Source organism: Enhydra lutris, unplaced genomic scaffold, assembly GCF_002288905.1.
Source record: "Enhydra lutris kenyoni isolate GAN:26980312 unplaced genomic scaffold, ASM228890v2 scaffoldscaffold21, whole genome shotgun sequence".
In the NCBI taxonomy this organism is placed as follows: Eukaryota; Metazoa; Chordata; class Mammalia; order Carnivora; family Mustelidae; genus Enhydra; species Enhydra lutris.
In genome coordinates this window covers 62,643,567-62,664,809 of record NW_019154105.1, presented here as the reverse complement: position 1 = coordinate 62,664,809, position 21,243 = coordinate 62,643,567, and the positions used below count along the sequence as shown (strand labels likewise).

The 21,243-nt window shown below is 45.9% G+C and overlaps 1 protein-coding gene across 1 annotated transcript; it reads right to left on the bottom strand.

The window, feature by feature from the left end:
- Window positions 1-1,824: 1,824 nt before the first annotated feature.
- On the bottom strand, window positions 1,825-19,526 carry LOC111149139 (zinc finger protein 518B). Its single transcript, XM_022506083.1, has 2 exons — window positions 19,462-19,526; window positions 1,825-8,560 (listed from the first exon to the last, which is right to left on the bottom strand). The coding sequence occupies exon 2, from the start codon at window positions 8,355-8,357 to the stop codon at window positions 5,112-5,114; it is 3,246 nt and encodes a 1,081-aa protein (XP_022361791.1). The 5' UTR covers window positions 8,358-8,560; window positions 19,462-19,526; the 3' UTR covers window positions 1,825-5,111.
- Between the last annotated feature and the right edge of the window lie 1,717 nt (window positions 19,527-21,243).

Below are 21,243 nucleotides of genomic sequence, written 5' to 3'. Positions count from 1 at the left end.
CTTACCCTAGTTTTAGAGATACATGGATAAATAAAACCCACTTCTTCCTGTCAAGGAGCTCAGACAAGCAAGCTGATATTTACAACACAGTATGATTTACCCAGTCCTAGGTGGTTCAGTGTGGTAAACACTGGACACACGTGGGTAGTGAACATCTGGTGTGGCTAGGGTGCCTGAAGAACCGAATTTCTTGTTTCAATAGAAAAATGGAAGCTGTTAAAAATCTTGCCACTAAACACAGCTTAAGTGCTTTGGTGAGATAACATCTCATTATAAATGAAAATTTAGCATTAAAATTTAAACCTCCTGTAAGTTGAAGATATATACCAGGTTTCTAAAGATTGTGTGTTTTTTTTTTAAGATTTTATTTATTTATTTGACAGACAGAGATCACAAGTAGGCAGAGAGGCAGGCAGAGAGAGAGGAAGAGAAGCAGGCTCCCCACCAAGCAGGGAGCCTGATACGGGGCTTGATCCGAGGACCCTGGAACCATGACCTGAGCCGAAGGCAGAGGCTTTAACCCACTGAGCCACCCAGGCGCCCCTAAAGATTGTGTTTTAAGCAGTCTATATGTGTGTGCTTATATACATGAAATACTTCCATTTTATTTTTACTGAAAATGTTTCAATATTTTAGACGTATTGGGTCAAATAAAACATTTAATGTCACCCGCTCTTTTTATTCTCCTAAATGTGGCTACCAGAAAGCTCAGACTCCATATGTGGCTCACATATATCTCTACTGGGCAGCACTGTTCTAGATGAAGCACGCATTCCCCAGAACACTATCTCGCTCCAGCTAAGGGCTCTGACCCCTGCTAGACTCTCAAGAAGTCAGTTCTTACTGTGTAATTGGTGGCAGCAAAGGGCTCTACACATGTTGCAAAGCAAAAAGCTTTTCAGATGCCTGGAGCTTCCTGCTAAAACCCCAGCTTGCCCATGACTTCGCTCAGCTTCATGTAAATGTTCGTCTTTCTGGAGCTTGAGGTTCCTTCACAATACAATGTGGCTTAGCGACTGCCCCTCCCTTGCTTTCTGGCCTGGATATCAGCTTCTGCTCAGGCCCCTTCTCTGTTCACTCCGCAGCCCCTCTGGTCGTCCACACCCAATGTAAACCCCCCTTGAGACTTCCACCACCTTGATTCCCACTTCCCCCCAGATAACCAAAGGCAACAACTTATTAGACTAGATCTATAGGATGGAGGATGACAACTCCTCTCAGCTAACAAATGGGAACAGCAAACTGCTGAATTTAAGCAACTCACATCTCTTTATGTTTTCCTCAGGATCTGCCAAAACTCAAGTCCATTTCTCCTTTTCCCTTTTTGACTCCTTGGAATGAAATGAGGGAACCCCTCTCCCCACCCTTGCCCTGAACATCCTCATCCTCTTTCCTCCCAGGTATGCATGGAACCAGATGAGAGGATGTTTGGACAGACAATGGCACAGTGCAGCTGCCCACATGGTCCAGCAGGCTCATCAACCACTTGGGAGCTCTCCCACCCCAGACCCCTCCCAGCTGAGAGGCAGGTGCAGTGGCCATATACCATCTCTGACCAGGCTACAGACCATGAGACGAAAATTGTTACTGCTGCCCAAACCAGCACCTCTTGTGACTTTAAGGCAGAGCAAAAGAAAAAAGGGACCTGGTGTCATTTCAGAGTATGCATGGCTAGCCAGCAGTGCATTGAGTTCACAATATACCCTCTGGAACTCAAGGGACCTGTGCTGTACAGAAGGACACCTTTCCATATTTGAGAGACCTATCCCACAAGATAGACTATGTCATGAATAGCCCCTGAACACTGAAATGAAAGGACAGAGAACATTATACGGTTGCTTTATTTAACAAAATTTATGCCAACTTCTATATCTATATACAAACGTGTTTCAAAACCAGAGCAGCAGACACACAAACTGTTCACACAGGACTTACAATAATGCTTACAACGTGTCAATGTTTGTTTTCTGCTCAAATTGACATTTACAGATTCAAAAATTATTCCAAAGGCCAAGCAACGCCACATCTTTGTTTCCAGGGATGGTTTACACCTAGTAGGTCATGAAGAAAGAGGAATGGAGCTTTTGAGGGTTAATATACTGTGTTCAGTTTAGTTTAACAAACAGCATTTGGCCCACAGTAGGGCTCACAAAATGTTTTGGGGAGGGGATAAAAATTTGGGTAAAATATTATCTATGAGACTATGAGTTTTTTTTTTTTAATTTTCACTCTGTCATAACTATAACAAGATCGTCTCACTTCTGGCCCCCAAAAATAAGAAACTCTAAGAAATAAGTGTAAAATTTTATTAGTAAGTACTATTAATAAAATTTAGCGAGTACAGGTCCTTCAAAATCAAGGTAGGAGTATGTAAATACTCAACATGGTTCTACTCCTACTTTGTTCAATTTTGTTAGAAATGTTTTCTGACATTTACCTACATGTTAACAAGCTATTTCCTAAAGTTCTTCATATAGGGAGGACAGACATGTTTTGCTTTCTCATTTTTTATGACTTTCAGGAGCCTTCAGGATTCCTCAAAAAAGTGTTGTAGCTCTGGAAATCTCCAAAAAAACCCTTTGCTACGTAGTCTACTCATAAAATTTAGCTCCATACAAGTACATAAGCTGAGTTTTAGGTAATACTTGAAAAATGGTTGATGCTGCAAAGTATAAATATTTCATGTTGACACTTAACACTCTGACCTGATTCATGGTCACTTTTCTTGAAAGGTCAAGCTCTAGCCTCTCAAGAAAGATGCTACTAAGCAGTGAGGTATAGAAGGAGAAAAAATAAAAAATTAAAAAATCACAGCCTTTTCTTCTCAGTATGTTAGAAGCCTTCCGTTCTGCCGGCAGGGCACACATCTACACATGGCTCACATTGCAGCGTTCTCCTCTATGTGGTGAAGTGGTACGCAGGATCCAGTTCCTGGAAAGCACCAACTAGAAATGCGCGGGGATGAAATACTGCAACAGAATGATTCTCAGGGGTTTCTACTTCTGTTTGTTCATAGAAACCAGACTCATCACTTACTTGTGCTTTCATTTTCTTAAAAATGAGATCACACCATTATAAAAATGTGCTTCCAAAATAATTTCTAGAATATAAAATGTCTTCTGTTTTTCCAGCCCACGTAATTTCATTATAAAATAGGAAATCAGAAAATTAGATACTGCGGTTTTCATATGGTAAAAAATATTTATATGTGTACACACATGCATATATACACATCTAAAAAACCCAAGTTTTAAATTTCAATAAAAATTAACCAATTAGCCAACTTAATGATCATGCATTCAATTAGACATAAGAAATGTTGATTATCTGTAATGAGAACCAATTGCAAAGAATTACAATTCCACCTATCAGAAAATAGTCTAAGACTTTCACGCGTGTAAAAACAAAACAAAACAAACCCAACACAGAAAGTTCCAACTAACCAGCACAATGGAAATCTCACTCAAGTTTTTTCCAGTTATAACGGCCCCCAGTTCCATTCACTGCACTAACGAATTCCCTAAGGATGGAGCAGTCTTAAAGGGAGGAGGAAAACAGAGCTGGAGCCACCCTGTGGCCGTTCCAGGTACGTGGGTGTGTTCTGCATGATGGTTGTTGCCTGGTGGAGTGGGCGAGTGAGGACGAGATCCAACCCCAGCTCCCTCTGCCAGGCCACCAATCTGCCCACGAGGTGGTAAAGGTGCGGAAGGAGTTTTTCCTAATGCACACAAGGTGTCCTGTGGACCAGCCGTGGTGCTGGTGTCTATCGGTGGAGAGGGAGCAGGTGTTCTCAAGAGTTACTACCTAGGAAAGGTGAGCGATCGGGAGAACAGACTGTGGAAAAGAGAAGTTAGAAGTGGATTGTGACTATCAGTGAAAACCAGGAATAGTGTTTCTGTAACCTCAACGAAGATGGTGGGATGTTTCTATTTTGTTGATTTTCATGAGGGAAAGCCTTAAGGGGCCTCAAAGGCACAAAAGGAAGGGGACAGGAGGTGAATAGGGAAGTGTCTCACTCCACAGGAGAACCTGTTCAGAAAACTGGCAGAGGAAGAGCAGGCTCTGAGCTGGGGGCGGGGGGGAGGGGCAGTGTCTGAGATCCTAAGTGGTGGAGAAAGTGCACGCAGCCTTCGCCCTGGTCTGAGAGTTCTCAAAGGAAACCAGTGATCACAATAAAGTCATAACTTTCTTCACAGTCCTACCTTGAACTATCTTTCCCAGATTTACCTATGTCATAAGAAGCCTGTTCATTCACATTTTAAACTAGTTACTTTACCTTTGTGAGGGTGGTAAGGGCACACAGGAGCCTTAAAATTTTGGATATTTTACTTCTGTGACCATTCTTTTTCTTCTTCTTCTTTTTTTAAAGGCACAATCCCTCCCCAGCTGTCATAAATCAGGACATTTAAAAAGAAAGCAAAGCTTTGAAAATGTTTCTTTCCTCCCCGAACATCTACTGCTGAAGTAATAAATTCAGGCAAACCCTTGGCATCATTTTTTCAAGTGGCCAAGCAAAGCTAATGCTCTGTGCTAGAGACAACCCTTCTGAGTACTGCCCAGTGGGTGAGGAATTTCAAGGAAGAGCCACTTTTCTATAGTCCAATTTAAGATAACGAAGTAGAAAGTATGATTTCCTGTATGTATCAAATATTCAGCACGAGTTAGTGCAGAGAAAAATGGATGTGTACACCAAGACATGGGTTTCATTCCTCAGTAGCATTTTGAATAAAGAGCATAGTGTAGAACACCCTAAACATGCCCCCCTGAACAGATCACCAGATTTGTTTCTACTCAGAAAAAAGGGGTGCTAAACAAAGACCTCTCAGATCTCAACTGGAAATCTGAAGTTTCACTTCTCTCCAGAAAAACACATGTACATAGATCTGTGCATACGATTCCGGGGGCTACAGACACCTGCCAAGGTCCAGTCAGTCATCTCAGGTTAAGACTCCTGGCTCTCAACATTCTCACAAGGTTTCTGAAGAATGAATGATCCTCCCATTCCTACAATCTGCATTTCTCCCACTGAGCCAGGGAGGGAGGGGAAAAACAAACAAACTAGAATAAACTAAAAATAAGAAAAACAATTTGCTTCAAAGACCATTTTTTACTTATTTGCCCTTGGAAGAAAGAACATCCCAATCTCTAGTTGCCTCTATCAAATGCCGCTGGCCGTGACTCATCCACTCCTCCTGGTCTTCATAAAGCCGCCCACAAAACCAGCACTTAAATATACACTGTGATGAGTCATCAGGCAAGGAATCCACCACCTGGTAGTTGTTTTTATGCACCTTCTTAAGCTTCATTTTCAACATCATTTGCCTTTTTATCTGATTGGCCTCCTCTGCGTTCTGGTATGTCAGGCGAACATGATGCCGTCTGATGCCTAACTGACACCTCGTCCTCTCTGATAGGACGACTTTGAGGACATTGCCTTTGTACTTATTGATTACCTTCATCACGTTGGTGACTTCTGGAGAGTCAACATCAGGATGGTTTAACACGATGACGGGCTGGTTCCGACGGGGGCATTTAATCAACTGGTCTGGCTTCGCGGCAATCAGTCGAAGCTGTCTTGCAACCTGAAAAATTGAAGGATCCTTGAGATAGCGGCTGGGATCAGCCTGGATTTTGCTTTTCTTCTTGGATGAATTCACTTGTTTGGTTTTGTTTTTACTTATAGGAAGACTTCTAGAAAGCAGTTTGCCTTGCTTACTCAGTTCACTGCTTCCTTGCTGACCATGCAGGGGGCCAGTTTTTTTAGGCATGGTGCTACAAAAAGCACTCTCTTTTCTTGGTTTTGGCCGAAGAGGTATATCAAGATTTTGGGACATATCTATGGGCCCACTTTGACTTGTCAAAGACGGTAAGTCTGAGTCTGTCTGTCTCACTGGGCAGAACGGAATGGGTTTTATTAACTGGGTCTCACGGCAAGGTATGCTGACCGGTGCTTCACACGTTGCCTCTATAATGTGGGTATCCTCAGAAGAATTAAGAACCCTCAACACAGCCCCTTTGGGGATCAATACTGGAGAAGTAACATGGGTCTTCCTGGTCACTCTGCTTTCAGTTTTCCCACTGCTGCCTTCTATAAACTGTGGATATATTTGCTGAGGAGTGAGCGGCCCATTGATACCACCGTCTTCCTGAGGTTTCGGGAGTGTGCCTGTGGAATAGCCAGTGCCGGCAAATGACACGTTAATTTCGTGAATACCTTCAGGAGCAGCTTGCGAAGTTCCCTTCGATGCCTGCCCTACAGAACGGCGATGTGCGTTATTTGCAGACAAAGATGACGGCTTGCCACAGGATTCAATCAACTGAGCTATCTTCCTGCGCAAGAGTTCAATTGACTTTATTTTGGACGTTGAACTATTCCACTTAACGCTCTCAGGGACGTTTTCAGACCCAGAGCTCAGAGAAAATACTGACGAGATGACTGGACCATCGAAAGAGTCCTTAGTCCTTTCAGGATTCTTTAATTCTAAAGGCTCCTCCACAGGCGGCTGAGACCTGATTCCATCCTCTCCTGGTATATTTACGTGTAAATACTCGCTTTTGTGTTGGGAAGAAATCTGGCCTGTGTTTGAAACTGCCTTGTGTTCCTCCGTCTGCTTGTCTTTCAACTTCCTATGAGAGGGAACCATTTTTATAGGAATACTGATCTCATGTCTAGATTCCAAGTTACTTGTAGTTACAGGCAACAAGCCCTTTTCTCCAGAGAAGGACATGGTTGCAGGTGACGCAGCCAGGGGATATAACTGCTGTGAGTCCCCAACTGAGTTCCTTCCATCTTCAGCAAAAGAAACAGCAGCTTTATATGGAAAAGGGTTTGATGCAGCTCTGAAACTGTGGAAAACACTGTTTTTTACTACAGATGCTGGAGAATGACCTCTTAAAGAAAGAGAAGGAAGAGCTGGTCTATGTGGATAGATACTACTTTTTTTCTGGAAGTCCTCAACTGTATCTGGGTACAGAAGGGATTCTCGATTGTGCACACTAGAATTTGACATGAAAAAATCATAAGACCTGACCCACTTCACATTTTTAAGTTGTTTCTGAACTGATGATTGAAGATGATCAGTGCCTGCCAGTTTTCCAACATTCCCTTCAATCACCAGTGACTTTGTTTGGCTTGCAGAAACTATTTTTTCTGGTTCAGCCGAACCCTTCTCTTTAATCATATGCTCAGAATGACCCCCTTCACCCCCACCAGCTTCGGGGTGGTTACTTTCTTCCAGAGGAAACAGTTTCAGGACAAGCTGCTGGGTCCCGTTGACGACCTTCACATCGATCAGCTGGGCCAAGCAGTTGGCAGGGACCACAAGTTCTGCTGGTGCCACCACTGTCAACGGCATTCCTGGCTGGACAGGCTCTTTCGCTGGGGACAACACTTCCACCTCCACGCTTTTGTTCTCAAACAGACTGCCTTCATTTGGCTCCATCAGGGTCACTTTATTTGGAATACACACTACATCTTTTTGGTATTCCTTTGATTCCGGCAACAACATGATATTGTGCATTTTGTCTTTATTTGTATGGAGGGAGAACCTTGTGAGTTGATCTGACAACTTATTTTGAAATGCAGTCCTTGGATTGGGAGCTTTTAGGAGCTCTGTGTTTTGTTTCGATGTGCTGATTCTTTTTGGCTCCAGCTTGGCAACAGTTCTGGGCGGTCGCCGTCCTCCCGCCCTCTCATGCACTCTGCGCCTGTGTTTGACAATGTAGTCATTCCGAATAGCACCATAGTCGCAGTACTCACATTGATAAGGGAATATGCCTGTGTGTTTCACCAGGTGCCTCTGGAACTCCCCTTTTGTGTAGGAAATGTAGCTGCAGTGAGAACAGATGAATTTAATCTCTTCATGTTGGAGCGTGTGCTTTTTGTACTGGAGAGGGTCCTTCGTGGAAAATCGACATTTATCGCAATAGTATTTGCCTGGCTTAAAGTTCCTTACCTTAAATTTGTTATTGATGGAACTGGCGATGGCTTCAGCTTTATTTCCTACAGGAGTAGCACTGGGATTACTATTCACAAAATGGAAATGGGAAGTGGCCACACCGAGGTTGCATCTGAAGCAAACGTATTTGTCTTCCTTCTGGCTTGGCCCAGTACCCTTTTTCAAATCTTGAAGCAGGATTTTGTCAACACTCTTGCACTTCATACACGTAGCAATGGTCATCGTGGCAGCCTCTGCCTCTGAGCCTTGACACAAGAGAGCTTGCGCTTCATGTCTATCCGGTCGAGTGGCTCTACTGGCATTTGGTTGTTTGGGGGACATGGTCAAGGAATTATGTCCATCATTCACTTGAGTGGTATATAACTGCTGTCCAATATCCTTCATCTTCTTTATTTGCATTTCCAAAAAGAGAGAGCAAGAAAATTCAGGAAGACTTCACATGATAAAACCCTTAGGGGCTATCCTTCATTTAACTTCGTGACTGGCGGAGAAGCAGTGACTTCCTGGGGGGCGTCATCAGTTATCCTTGCTTATAAACCACCACAGTCAGTGTATGATCCCCAAATAGGATTGTTCTCAATTCTCTGATAGTCCAGGCAACACTAAAGGAGGGGAAAAAAAAAGACATCATAAAGCACAGTTAATACATGAACTTAAGGTTTAGTTAAGCTATTTCCACACGTATCCTCTATTTCAATGACCTTTGATTTTTATGCTAAATCTTGACATATTTTTTTAAACACAAATTCACATTAAAACGTAATACAATGGAAATGGCAAAGAAGAAGCCTAAATGGAAGACATTTTTAAATTCAGCCCCCTAAAACTCATCCCTTTAGACCAACCATAACAGGCTGGCAGCAAGGAAACCACAGCTGTCTTTCAGAAGAGCCCCTGATACGTGACAGTTATTTTTAGGGGTCATGGACAGCATCCCAGTGATTTCACAGGTATAATTTCATATTAGCCTGAATAAAGCTTTGTGCAGGAGGGTGCTATTTCAACTTTAAACACACAAATTATCCAGTGGTGGAGAGAGCCAGGGCTTCGGCTCCAGTGTTCATTTGTTTCTATATGAAAGCTAACTGGCAGTTTGAATTCCCAGTTCTCTCATTTGCTCCCTTTGCTTTCACAAATGTAAGAAATCAGTAATACACCGGCAATGTTGGGTAGACAGACACTGATTCCATCAACATCTTACTGAGCATCTATTACGAGCCAGCAGTGAGCAAAACCCAGATCAGTCCGTACATCAGGAGGGTCTAGAGAGGGGAAACAGGCAACGTAGTTATTTCTTAGGTGGTGATGAGTAATTGATAAAAATACAGCCATAAAACCAGGCCAGGGGCCAGGGAGTAAGTAGGTAATGAGGCTGCAGGGCTGGCATGGAATGGTGTGGAGAGTCAGGAGAGCCTCCCGCTAGGCTGACCTCTAAGCAGAGACCTCAGGGTGGCCAGGGAGCAAGGACTGGGCTGTCTGGGAGAAGGGAGTTTCCGGCAGAGAGAAGGCAAAGGTCTGTGAGATGTGGGCCTGTACCACCTGAGGAATGGCAAGGAGGTGGAGAACAGAAGGTACTGAGTGAGGAGAGGAGGGAAGAGGAGGAGTAGTCCACATGGTCAGAGGCAGTAGGGGTGCTGATCAAGGAAAGCTCTAGCCGAGTCGTAAGGATGTGGCTTTTCCTGTCCCTGATACAGATAACAGGGGAGACTGGAACAGTGACTTGGCCCACTGTGATTTGCACCCCTACAAAGCCCCCAGCCGCTGCATGGACAAGTATCTGTGAGGGTGGAATGACAGTATGGGGGGCTGAGGTGATAGGTGGTGGCAGCCCGGGCAGTGGTGGCAGAGACGCAAATGTCCCTACAGCAAGTGCCACAACAGGTGTAATGCTGACGACGACTTCTATAAAGAGTTACCTTTAAGTATACATGCTTTTTTCCAAAACATATAAGAACTTGGAGCCAAACAAAAAAATTCTATTTGGGGATCTGCTAAAAAGCCTTTATTTTATGACCTTCTAAAATCCACTGAAGCCTTCTGAGCCTCAATTTTTTCATCTGGCAATTAGAATGAAGGACACTTATCCAACCTCTCCCACAGCGCTGCCACGATGACTAAAATGCTCGAGAGTGTAAGAGAACACTTCTGAAGTTTCAAAGTGCTTCTCTAAGTGTCAAGAGGCATACAGACATACCCAATGAGTGTCTGTTCAATTATGAGCAGCAATATGAGGGGGAATTAGAAGCTTTGTTCTGGCACAGTGCTCACAGGCCCAGAGCCACGCAAACTCAAGTCTAAAAGGCCAACCTGTGGGAGCAGAAGGCTCTTCTGTTGGGTCAAGAGAAGTAATTATTACATATTCAAAACCAGCATAAAATCTGTCTTTAAAAGCATTTTTGGAAAGGACCACTTAAGAACATACCATGTTTGACTACAGGGTTTATTTTCTTTGACACTGTTGTCTTTCCCTATTTTGCTTTTGCAAAAGAGAGCTGCTTCCTCTCAAAGGCAATTCCCAGTATGCAGCAGAACCCTGGTGGCATCTAGGACTCCATCAGACTTGCTGCACCATGAATGTGTATGTAATACTTAGACAGCAAGTGGGCAGAGGCCCGTGGGGTCACAAGGCGCTCCCTCTGCCTTTAGTGTTTGAACACATACCTATGGAAGAGGACTGTGAAGAGGGCAAGACGTGCAAATGCCTCCAGCTAGCAAACTGGTAATGGACAAGGACAAGGACTTCCATTTCCCACTGCACTCCTGGCATACACAACAGGTGGAAGTTTTAGGAGTCACTCGTAGAAGCTCCCATGCACTTCATTTTCCAGAGTTGTAAACTGGATTTAGTGAAGGGAGACCCCAGGGACAATACTAGTACCAGAACTTCTGGAAGCAGAACTTCTGCTATTCCTCATTGAGTCACCCTTTCGCACCTGCTTATTTACCTACATTCATCTACATGATTTCCAAGCCGTCTCCCAGTGCTGACCCCTGAAATCACAGGATTCTATCATCTGAGAATACTGCTATTGTCAACGTGTTCACATGGGCATTTTCATCCCATTAAAACGGAACAAGAGGGGTACCTGGGTGACTCAGTAGGTTAAAGCCTCTGCCTTCAGCTCAGGTCATAATCCCAGGGTCCTGGGATTGAGCCCCACTCTGCTCAGCAGGGAACCTGCTTCCCCGCCTCTCTCTGCCTGCCTCTCTGCCTACTTGTGATCTCTGTCAAGTAAATAAATAAAATCTTAAAACAAAACAAAAATGGAACAAGATCTGTGGCCAGAAGCTAAGAAAACCATGGCTCCAAGAATGCACAGGTGAAAAGGGACTCTAACATACTGGGTTATGTTAGGGACTGGTCCAGTGGCTCCCAAATGTGGAGGAGTCTCAGTGTCACAGGTGAGACAGACAATTCTGGACTTACCCCTATGCTAGCGAGTTGTGGTTAAAAGCCAGTATTAGAAATCACTGGAAGAAACTGCCAGCAACATTTCAAACCTTTAAGTCATCTTCACCAGTTGATCATGCAACTGATGGTCTAATATTGCCATAAACAAAACTGCTCCTGTCTTTAGGCTGTTAATTTTACTGTCCCGTAGTTCTCATTGTTGAGAATTTGCCCTTGAATGAAAATGAAACCACTGTCCTTGTAACTTTCTTATATCCTGTTTCTGGGGCTACAAACATCCTCATCCCTCTTGATAGAACCATGATCAACCTGCACACCTTTTCTCTCATTTAGTCCTTGGTTCTCAATTCTGTTCTAAAGATCTGCATACCAGCTGATATCAAATCTGCTATCTATTGGCCCTGTAATCCTACTATCTAGAGAGAGGGAGGGGACAAGAGGACAGGAGGACGGGAGGGCAGAAAGGGGAGGAAAGAAGTAACTCACTTGCCAGGCACAACCTGTTTACCAACTACTTTAACATCTTACATATTAATTCTAAGAAATTCTCAAGAATCTTCAGACGAGATTCCTCCACTTGAAGACTCACCAAACCAGGATTCCAACTGTGCATTTTTAGTTTTCCAACACTTTTCCCAGTCTCCGGGATTCTTCAAAATTTATAGAAAACAGTTTTGCCATTTTCTTTCCAAGTCCTCTTAAAACTTGTAGACATTATTCCTCCTAAAACCGAAAACTTAAAATCCCAGACAGACTGGACGGTAAGATCACATACTTGGCAAGAAGTGGAATGCATCCTGATGGAGGAAAGTCCCCAGGGAATGAACCAAGCCATCTACAGCGTTGAAGGAGCGCAGTCCTCTCAGAAGTGTCTCCATAAAACTTATCTTGCCAGTTATTCTGAGTTAAGAATCCTTAGGAGCAAGTGCCAGTAGGAAGCATGAGGCTGTGATTAGCAAATATGTTTAATGGGAGGCAAGACATCTAAGCCACATTCGGATTACAGTCACCTATTTCCAAGTGTCTTCCTGGCTTCTAAACCATTCTCAAGATAATGCAGTGTTTCTACACCAGCACTTCCTCAGTTCAGGTGACAAAGATGCCATGCTTGTGGCTAATTGTTGGGGGGGGGGAGATCTGAGCGCACCCCATGACAGGTGTGAATGGATGCGGTGAATGGCAGGGAAGAACTAAGATGCCTTTGCTGCTGGTGCCACACATGAGCTCATATGACGTCACTGCAGGTGCACCCGAGTGACCGGCTCGTGAGCCCACTCCCTTCGTGCAACTCATTCTGTCTGGCTCACGAAGGGTCCAACCACCTGGGAAGCTGGGTCCTCTTGGCAAACCACTGCCCAGGGGGCTGATGACTGAAGCTTATATGAGATGATAAAAAGCCGTGCATGCCCGACACTGGAAGGGCGCTCAGTAAACTGCAGTTTCAGTGTTGACCTACCTTTCAAACTCATGTCTCTATCCCAAAACCTCTGCATTTGCACTAGAAACATGTAAATATTTTTAAAGATAACTTAGGAGGGCTTTCAAAAGCACAGAAAATACTTAGTATTATTAACTGTGGACACAAGAAATAAAATGTCCAATGAATACTAAGTTGTCTGTTTTTTTTTCACAGCACGCAATGAGCTTTTTAATGCAGAATTATCTACAGCATCAGCTAAAGATGACTGACACACCCCAAAGAGAAGGGCATGGTTTGTCATAAATGTGCTTCCTGAGTCTTGTCTCTTCCTAGGGAGAGGCCGTGCAGTATTCCCTGCTGCTGCCTTTTCCTTTTGATTTTGAGCTCACCTGGCCTGGTTTCTTAAGTTTATTATGCAGATGGATGGAGAAAAAGACTGTTTGTCAGACACCAGGTCAGTGACACTATAAAAACCTATTAAAAAGAAAAGCCTATAAAAACCATGAGGGTTACACAAGTTCTCATTAAGATGGAAGCATCGCACTTTTAAATACTGGAAACGTCAAATGCTCAACAGAATTAGAAGAGAAGTAGTGACACGATTTAAAGCTGCAGATTCCGGAATCCTAGTACAGGGAATCAAATCCCAGTGCCATCCCTTTCTAGGTGTGTGACCTGGGGCCAACTGTCTGATTCCTGTTTACAGTCCCTATGTCACAGGCATGTCATGAAGATTATGTGACAATGTGATGTAAAGTACTTAGGTCAGTTACACATCATAAACTCTTAAAAAAATAAAGAAGTCATGCCAATGACTGAATAGTCAAAGGGTCTAAAATATATGCTTAATGATTGCTTTTTCCCAAATGTACACTGAATCTAACATCATGATTTTAATTACAGTTACTGGGTGTATAGCCTAAAATACAATTTACCTCTGGAGCCAAGACCTAGCCTTAGAGGCAAAGTGGCTAATGTGAAAAGATGCAAGAACCACATAAGGGAGTACTCACTACAACTTGGGTTTATGTATAAGCTAGTTACTGAATTCCCTGATCCTCTCCGAGCCCAGCTGAACTGTGTAATATCCCTGTAAGTGCAAGGACATTTACAAGCTAGATGGTAATGTGAGAGGTGACCAGCCAATTACAGCACATACATGCCGCCCGCATCAACACCTAGTTTTGGTTCCTGAGATGTCCCCCAAACTAAGTAGTAGTAGTTGACTGGCTACATCATTTCTGGATGGAGAATCAGAGTCAGGACTCTCTCTCCAGGAATCCTTCCATGGGACTTCTACCAAATCCACTGCCAGTGCAGGGACGGAGCTGCAGTACTATGAGCAAAGGGAATGGAGTTAGAAGGTTTGCAGTTCAAACTGTGATTCTGTCCCTGTGTCTTGCGGTCCTTAGGCAAGTAATTCCTTCTGTGCATTGTCAGTCAAGGAAACAGGCTTTAGGATCTTCAGATTTAAAAGGTAATTAGGAAAGCCAAACGAGAACATACACAAAGCACTCAGCCAGTAACAGAGAGGCTCAAAGATTTTTTTTCTGTTCCTTTTGTCTACTTAGTTATAGCAAAGACTGGTCTAAGAAATGTTTCCCAGCAAGCAAAATTTTAAAGCATTCTACCTCAAAGTGCCCAGCAGCATGTAGACAGTAACACCTGATCGGGGCGGGGGGCGGGGGGGAAGCAACATTAGGCCTGTAAAGTGCTACCACTGCCCAGGTAAATGGTGTTTATGAAGAAGCTGGTAGCTCACTCAGCAAGAACTCTTTCAGAACATTACAAAGAATCAGAACTGAACTGAAAGGGTACATAGTTCTAAAGAAAAACACCTAGTGTTACTTTCTTTTTGCCAAACTACCCTGCACTTTGAAATGACTGAAGGGCAAACTGAAGGCCCCTGAATGACAAAAATAAAAAAATAAAAATAAAAAAATACTTCCAAATGTTGCTGACAAGTGTATAGCTTTTGGGATTCTAGATTTCCTTCTGAAACCAAATGTACCACTTGGGGAACAGAATGGGGCAAGAAGGCTGGACAAGAAAGTCGCTGTACTGATTCCTCTACTTTCTAGGGGGAAAGTGTAAGAGTGGAAAAGACAATGACCTTGGGAGATCAAGATCAAGGTTTAAAAGCTAGGTTTTGGACTTAATAGCTGTGTAAATCTGGATCTATTAACCTCCCCTGAGCCTGAGTTTTCTCACTTGTCAAGTAGGAATGGTAATGCCTAATCTACACACTGATGTGAGGAAAAGGTATATGCAGACAGCAGGTAACTTTATGCTTAACAAACAGTACATGTTCTGTTAAGAAATAAGTCAACCTGTTATTGTAAGACTCCTTTGAATGTAGAGGAGTCCGGGAAACTCCTGAGAAGCAGAAACTCTTAGCTTAACAAATCAGCCAGATGAGATCCTCTGGGGCTGGAGGCCAGGATCTCCTCCACAGCCCCATCTACAACGGAGTTATTTGGAGACAGACTTGACACAGTGAAGCTCTTCAACTGAGACTATATCAGAAAACTAAGTTATTACATAGTATTTTTTTTTTTTTACATTTTAAGAGAAGACCTTTCAACAGAAAGAATATGACCAATGGTAGAGTGTTAAAGTATCAAACTTACAGTTCTCTATGTGGAAAAGAAATGTTATGGGGAAATCATGCTCTTGTTAGCATTAAAAAAAAATACATGGTAAAAAACAAAGTAGTATTACAAGCAACATTAAAAAAATTGTGTGTAACTGAACACATCTAGGGACTTGAGGTCTCTAACGGTGACAAAAATGAAGGACGCATATATTTTTGTATCCACCCCCCCACCCCGGTTTTGGCTTAAAGAAAAACCAAGTTTTGTAGATGAAATGGATTAAGGGTTTAATAAAAAGTATAATCAAATACAGAAGAAGTATCTCCCACCACAGCAGTGATTATTAACCTTGACTGCATTAGGGTGACCCACTTGTCATAATACCCCCAGGATGGTAAACTTATTTTTTTTTTTTTTTTTTTTTTAAGCATTTTTTTTTTTTTTTAAAGATTTTATTTATTTATTTGACAGAGAGATCACAAGCAGGCAGAGAGGCAGGCAGAGAGAGGGGAGGAAGCAGGCTCCCCTAGAGAGCAGAGAGCCCGATGCGGGGCTCGATCCCAGGACTCTGAGATCATGACCTGAGCCGAAGGCAGCGGCTTAACCCACTGAGCCACCCAGGCGCCCCGGTAAACTTATTTTTGAAGGAGGTACCTGGGATGGTCACCCTACTGCACACTAGAATTACCTGGAGAGCTTTAAAAGTTATGATGCCTGGGCCCCACTCTGTGTGGGGGAGGCTCTGGGAGTTTTAAAAGCTTTCCAGGTAAATCTAATATACAGCCAAGGTTAAGAACCACTACTTGACATTACAGGTGCACTGAACTGTGTGGGGATGGCAAGAATATTACGAACGTCATTGTACAATCTCTTATATACCCATCCCAGCCAAGGGTGCTGGAAATGGGGGCAAGGCCACTGCCTTGGAAGGTAGTGGGATGACTGGGCAAGGGGATGCTGGGTCCTACCCTTGCATAGCCATCTGACCTTGGAAATGCCATCACTGATACTCTCTGTAAAGTATGTAATGACAGTAAACACTTTGCAGATTCTTGGAAACGTAACTGTTTCTGGCATGGTACCGATGCCTGGCAGTGTGTGCATATAATGAGCACAAACCAAGACTATTTTACCCCTACACCTGCCATGGGCTGCTATCTTCCAGGAGTGTAATGGGAGATAGAGAGCAGTTATAAATGGGTGGTTTCAGTGAAGGAGTAAATGCTGTATCAGTGATCTGATCAGGACGCTCCCAGCGGCTGGCTGGCCTTGGCAATCCTGGAGCATCTTGACTGAAGTCAGGTGGATGGGGTGCCAGGTGCCTGCAGAGGCACATTCATACATTACCTCAATATTCCTCAAAGTACACCTTCAATTATCTGCTGCTTCTAAGATAACAGAGCTGCAGAGGCTGTGTGTCTTTTCCCAGGTCATGGAGTTGGTCAGCTGGTGTCTAATCAAAATTCTTTTGCTTTCTGATAGCGGGCTGTGTGAGACTGTGAACTGAAGTCACAGCATCTGCTGTCACTCAGGTACTGTTCTTACTTCCTGCCTGGGGCTGTCGAGCTGCAGATGAGTCAAAAGTGTGGCAAGTTCCAGGGCTGTTCCTTCTTTCAGGCCTTGTCTTCTCAGGCACCAAGCCCCATCTAGCCTCACACCTGCAGGACCTGGCACAGGCTTCTACACCATGGATCCTGCGAGGCTGCAAGCACTGTGCAAATACCGTGCAGCAGAAGCCAGGCATCTGGATGTAAGTCCTGGGTCTGTGCAGCCTTGGCTCCCCAGGAATTGTCTTCCAGAATATAAGGAGAATGAGCCCCCAAAACGCTTCTCCAGCAGGGATGTATGGCAAGGTAACACAGGAGCTTAAAATAAAAAGACAAGGTTTCCTAGGACTCGGGTGACCTAATAAATCAGACTGCTCTTTTCCTGAAATGGGCTGAGGCACGCGGTTTACAACTTTTTCCAGGTGATTCTGCTGCCTCGCCACCCCTATTCCATGATGAGAACATCTGGATTACAGTCTCTGGACCCCCTCCTTCATTCCAAGGATGGCTTCTGGAAATTGCAATTAGCTGGGCTGGCATATGTGAACAAAGAAAATGCAGTCTACCCCAGGCAGCTTGAGAACAGTCAAAACTGGGAGGCCTCACTCTGAGGACCTTGTTTACCCATCAACAGCACAGGGCTTGGCACAGGAGGCACTCAATACATACTGGTTGAGGGAATGAATGAATAAATGAGTGAATGAATGAAATGTCAGCCTTCATGGCAATGATCATGAAAATGTTTTTTGTTCTTCCTCTTGCCCCAAAACTGGCCTGGATCTCTACTTAAAGGCAAATATACCAGGGCAGATCCTGGCATTTCCCCCCCCCCCCCCACACACTGGTATCACTGAATTTTTAAAAATATACATTAGTTTGACATAATGTCAGGGAAGGAGGCTCAATGGAATAATACCCTCCTTTGTCTGTCTTCAAAATGCATCTGTAATGAATGTTATCAGCATAACAAAACCGGATACATACAAAAGGGTTATCTTTCAAGGCTATATTATATCTAGGATAAGAAATAATTTTAAAGAGTGCATCCTAGGTGAAAAAGAACATCAATATCAGATGATTAAAACAGGCTAACGTTCTCCTGGCATTCTGAAGAGACTATATGACACTGATTTCTAAACAACTATTTGCTGGGATTCGAGAACCCTCCACCAGTATCTCCTATTGTGTACACACATGACCGAGGGGCTGAACTTTGCATCCCTGACTCAGAGAAAGAAAAAGGCATACATTCTTATTCTTCCTCCTTTCCTCTAGGAAAGCAGGACAAGCTCCTGGAGACCACGGCTGTCTTAACCTTGGTGACTTAAGTTCTAAACTCAAGAGATATAATTCTTAAAAGTGTAACACATTACAGTTCAGCTGTGTAGACTTTTAAATAGAGGACAAAGTGCTAAGTCACTTTTTAACTTGTTTAATGTTAGGCTAATTGTTCATTATCCCAGTTTTTAAAGTCAGCGTTATTTTAATGCGCTACATTTACACAGAGGAACTTAAGTGTTCCCTTTCTTTCTCTCCTTTGGTTTCTCTTTCCGGTGAAGAAATAGTCACTCCTTTGCACCCTGACTGAAACTGCCCAACAACCCAAGATAGCAAGAGAGAAAGGACAGCTGGGATGGGGAGGTCTCACAAAGGCTGCATCAGCGTCGGAGCAAGTCAAAGCTTCACCATCCACCCTCCCCTGACTCCCCTCTCCGGCAGAAGGTGCCCAGGTCCTCCGTGCACAAGCCCATCCCGGGGCACAGGCCGCGCAACTCCCAAGGAAAGACAATGCCAGTCCGGTTTTCAAGTTTATTGTTGGCACTCTCACACCGAGGGCACACGGTCTCCAAGGCGAGTCCTCATCTAACAGCGTGGTGCTAGGAAGGGAGGCGCGGGCGCAGGGGCTCACTGCGTGGTCTCCCGGGGCTGGTCAGGCCGTGGCGGGGCTGCGGGGTCTCCTCCAACTACGAACGGAGAGTCCCACCACGTCAACGCTTACCTCCCAGGCCCGCAGGAGGCTTTAAAAATGGCCTCCTGACGACACTTCCTGCTCGGAGCGACCGGTAGAAATCCTCGCAGGAGATGCATCATTTAAAACGCTGGGGGCGGGCGGAGGAGGCCGGCTCGGCGGCTCCACACCCGCGGCCCCGCAGCCCGCACGCCGCCGCCGCGACTCGCGACCGACGCGCGGGGGGCGAGCCTGCGGGGTCGCGGCGGCACAAAGGCCCCGCATGCCGCCGCCACCGCGGCCCCGGGGTCTGCGCGGCCCCCGGCCCGGAGCCCCCGTCTGTCCCCAGCCCGCCCCGGGGCCTTCACGCTACGACGCGGCTGGCCGGTCGACCGCGCGACACGCGGAGACCGTGGCCCGCACGACCCGGCCCCGGACTGCCCGCCCCGTCCCGCCCCGGCGCGGCCTCCTCAGGCCGTCTCCGGCCTCGCGCGGCCCCCGCAGCCGCCTCCGCGCCCCCGGCCCACCCCGCCCGTCCCGTGCGCGAACCCGGGGCCCTCGCCCTCCGGCGCAGCCACTCACCCGGCCGGCGGGTCCCAGCTCCCGGGAAGGGGCGTCTACACCGCCGGCCGCAGGCCGCCACCGCCTCCGCCTCCGCCGCGCCCGCTGTAGGTCCCTACTCGGGGGGGCGGAGTCGGGCCGGCGCCGCGCGTGCGCAGTACGACGCGGAGGCTCGGCTGCGGCGCGGGCGGCGCCAGTGGTCACAAGCCAGAGTCTGCCGGGGTCGGGTCTCCATGCTCGGGGGAACCGGAGACGCGTCTCGATCCGGTTGCTGGGCTCCCAGCTCGACCCAGCTCGTCCACACCCACTGCATGCAGTGGCCTCTGCTTGGCTGCCCGCAAGCTCAGGAGCCTCCGACAAATGGGGAACCATCTCCTTCCAGTGTCGCCGGGGAGGACTGTTCGCGAGCGCCCAATGTGTGCCCGTGCTGGGTGTAAGCCGAGGGCGCCGTAGCTCCCTACCCGCATGGAGCTTGAAGTCCGGCAGCGACTGAGGGAGGGCGAGAGAGAAAAGGAGCCCAGCTCTTCGACCTCCAAATTCTTCCTCTTTTGAAAGCAGCCGTGAATGATATGGCCTTGAGTCGGATTCGAATCCCGAGTCTCCCGGACTTGTTTGCATTCTAGCTTTGGGACCTTGGGCAAAGAAGCTCCCTAATCGCCTGACCTCTCTGATGCTGGGAGTTGCCCTTACTAAAGGGGGGGGCGAAGACCGACCTGCAGCCCAGAGCCTTACCTATCACGTAGGTGGTTGTTGAGGACCAGGCAAGACAATGATTGTTGGGAGAGTCTGGAGATGGTGTGAGCTCCTTAAATGCTAGTGTTTTTTCCTGCTACTTGGACTCCAATACCATTTTCCCGGAACCTCGCTGCATTCCAAGCACACGCGCACTTTTGACCTTCCGGAAAGAAAGTGTGCCTAGAATAGACCCCTCTCTGAGGAAAGAAGGGGACCAGTCCCAATAATCAATGACTCAGATGCGGCTCCCTACAAAATGCAAGTGCTCCCAAGGAACGGCGGACTGTGGCAGGGAGCAGCGGCACCGGCACCGGCACCGGCAAGCACGGTTTCTCCAGGAATAACAGCCGAAAGTTTATTTCAAAGGTCCGGAAGGAGCACGGCTGGTTTCCAACACCTTCCTGTTGGAGGCCGGAGGTCAGGGTGCGTGGACATTGGCCGGAGGCAGAGAGGAGAGGCAGAGCTGGGGGCGGTTCTTCAACACGGAGAAGTGAAGTTCAGGAAGACAGTGTGAGGCACAGGGTCAGCAGCCAGGCAGAAATGCCCACCGCTGAATAGCAAGAGTAGGGCAAAGAGAATGCCAATCCCGAGACTGAACATCAGCCGCAAATTCTTGCCCCTGCTCTTGCTGCAAGACCCGACCTTCATTCCTCATAAGGGAGCCTCCTGGTCCTATATCTCCTACGGCTCAGAAACTCTAGCGGACCTTTTCTCAGAAAAACCCATTTGTGCACAAAGAGTTCCGTCTCCCTCAGAGAGGGGTGGGCTTGGGAAGGACACTGAGAATCTAAACGGCCTAGAAATCGCTTAGTGGCAGAAGCAACTAAATCAGGAAACACTGTTAATTCTAAGTATCAGAGAATCAGAAGTCTAAGCATTAGAGAATTTTTCCTAAATCGTAGCTGAATTGTTGCCTCTCCTTGTAACTTCCACTCATGCCTTACAGTTCTGCCCTCTTGGGTCACACAACTGATGAAAGAGTACCTCTGGCTTTCCTGGCAATTTTTCTGGAGTTCGATAGAGCTGGTTATGAATTCCAGGTCAGGCACAGAGAAGCTGTGAGCCTGC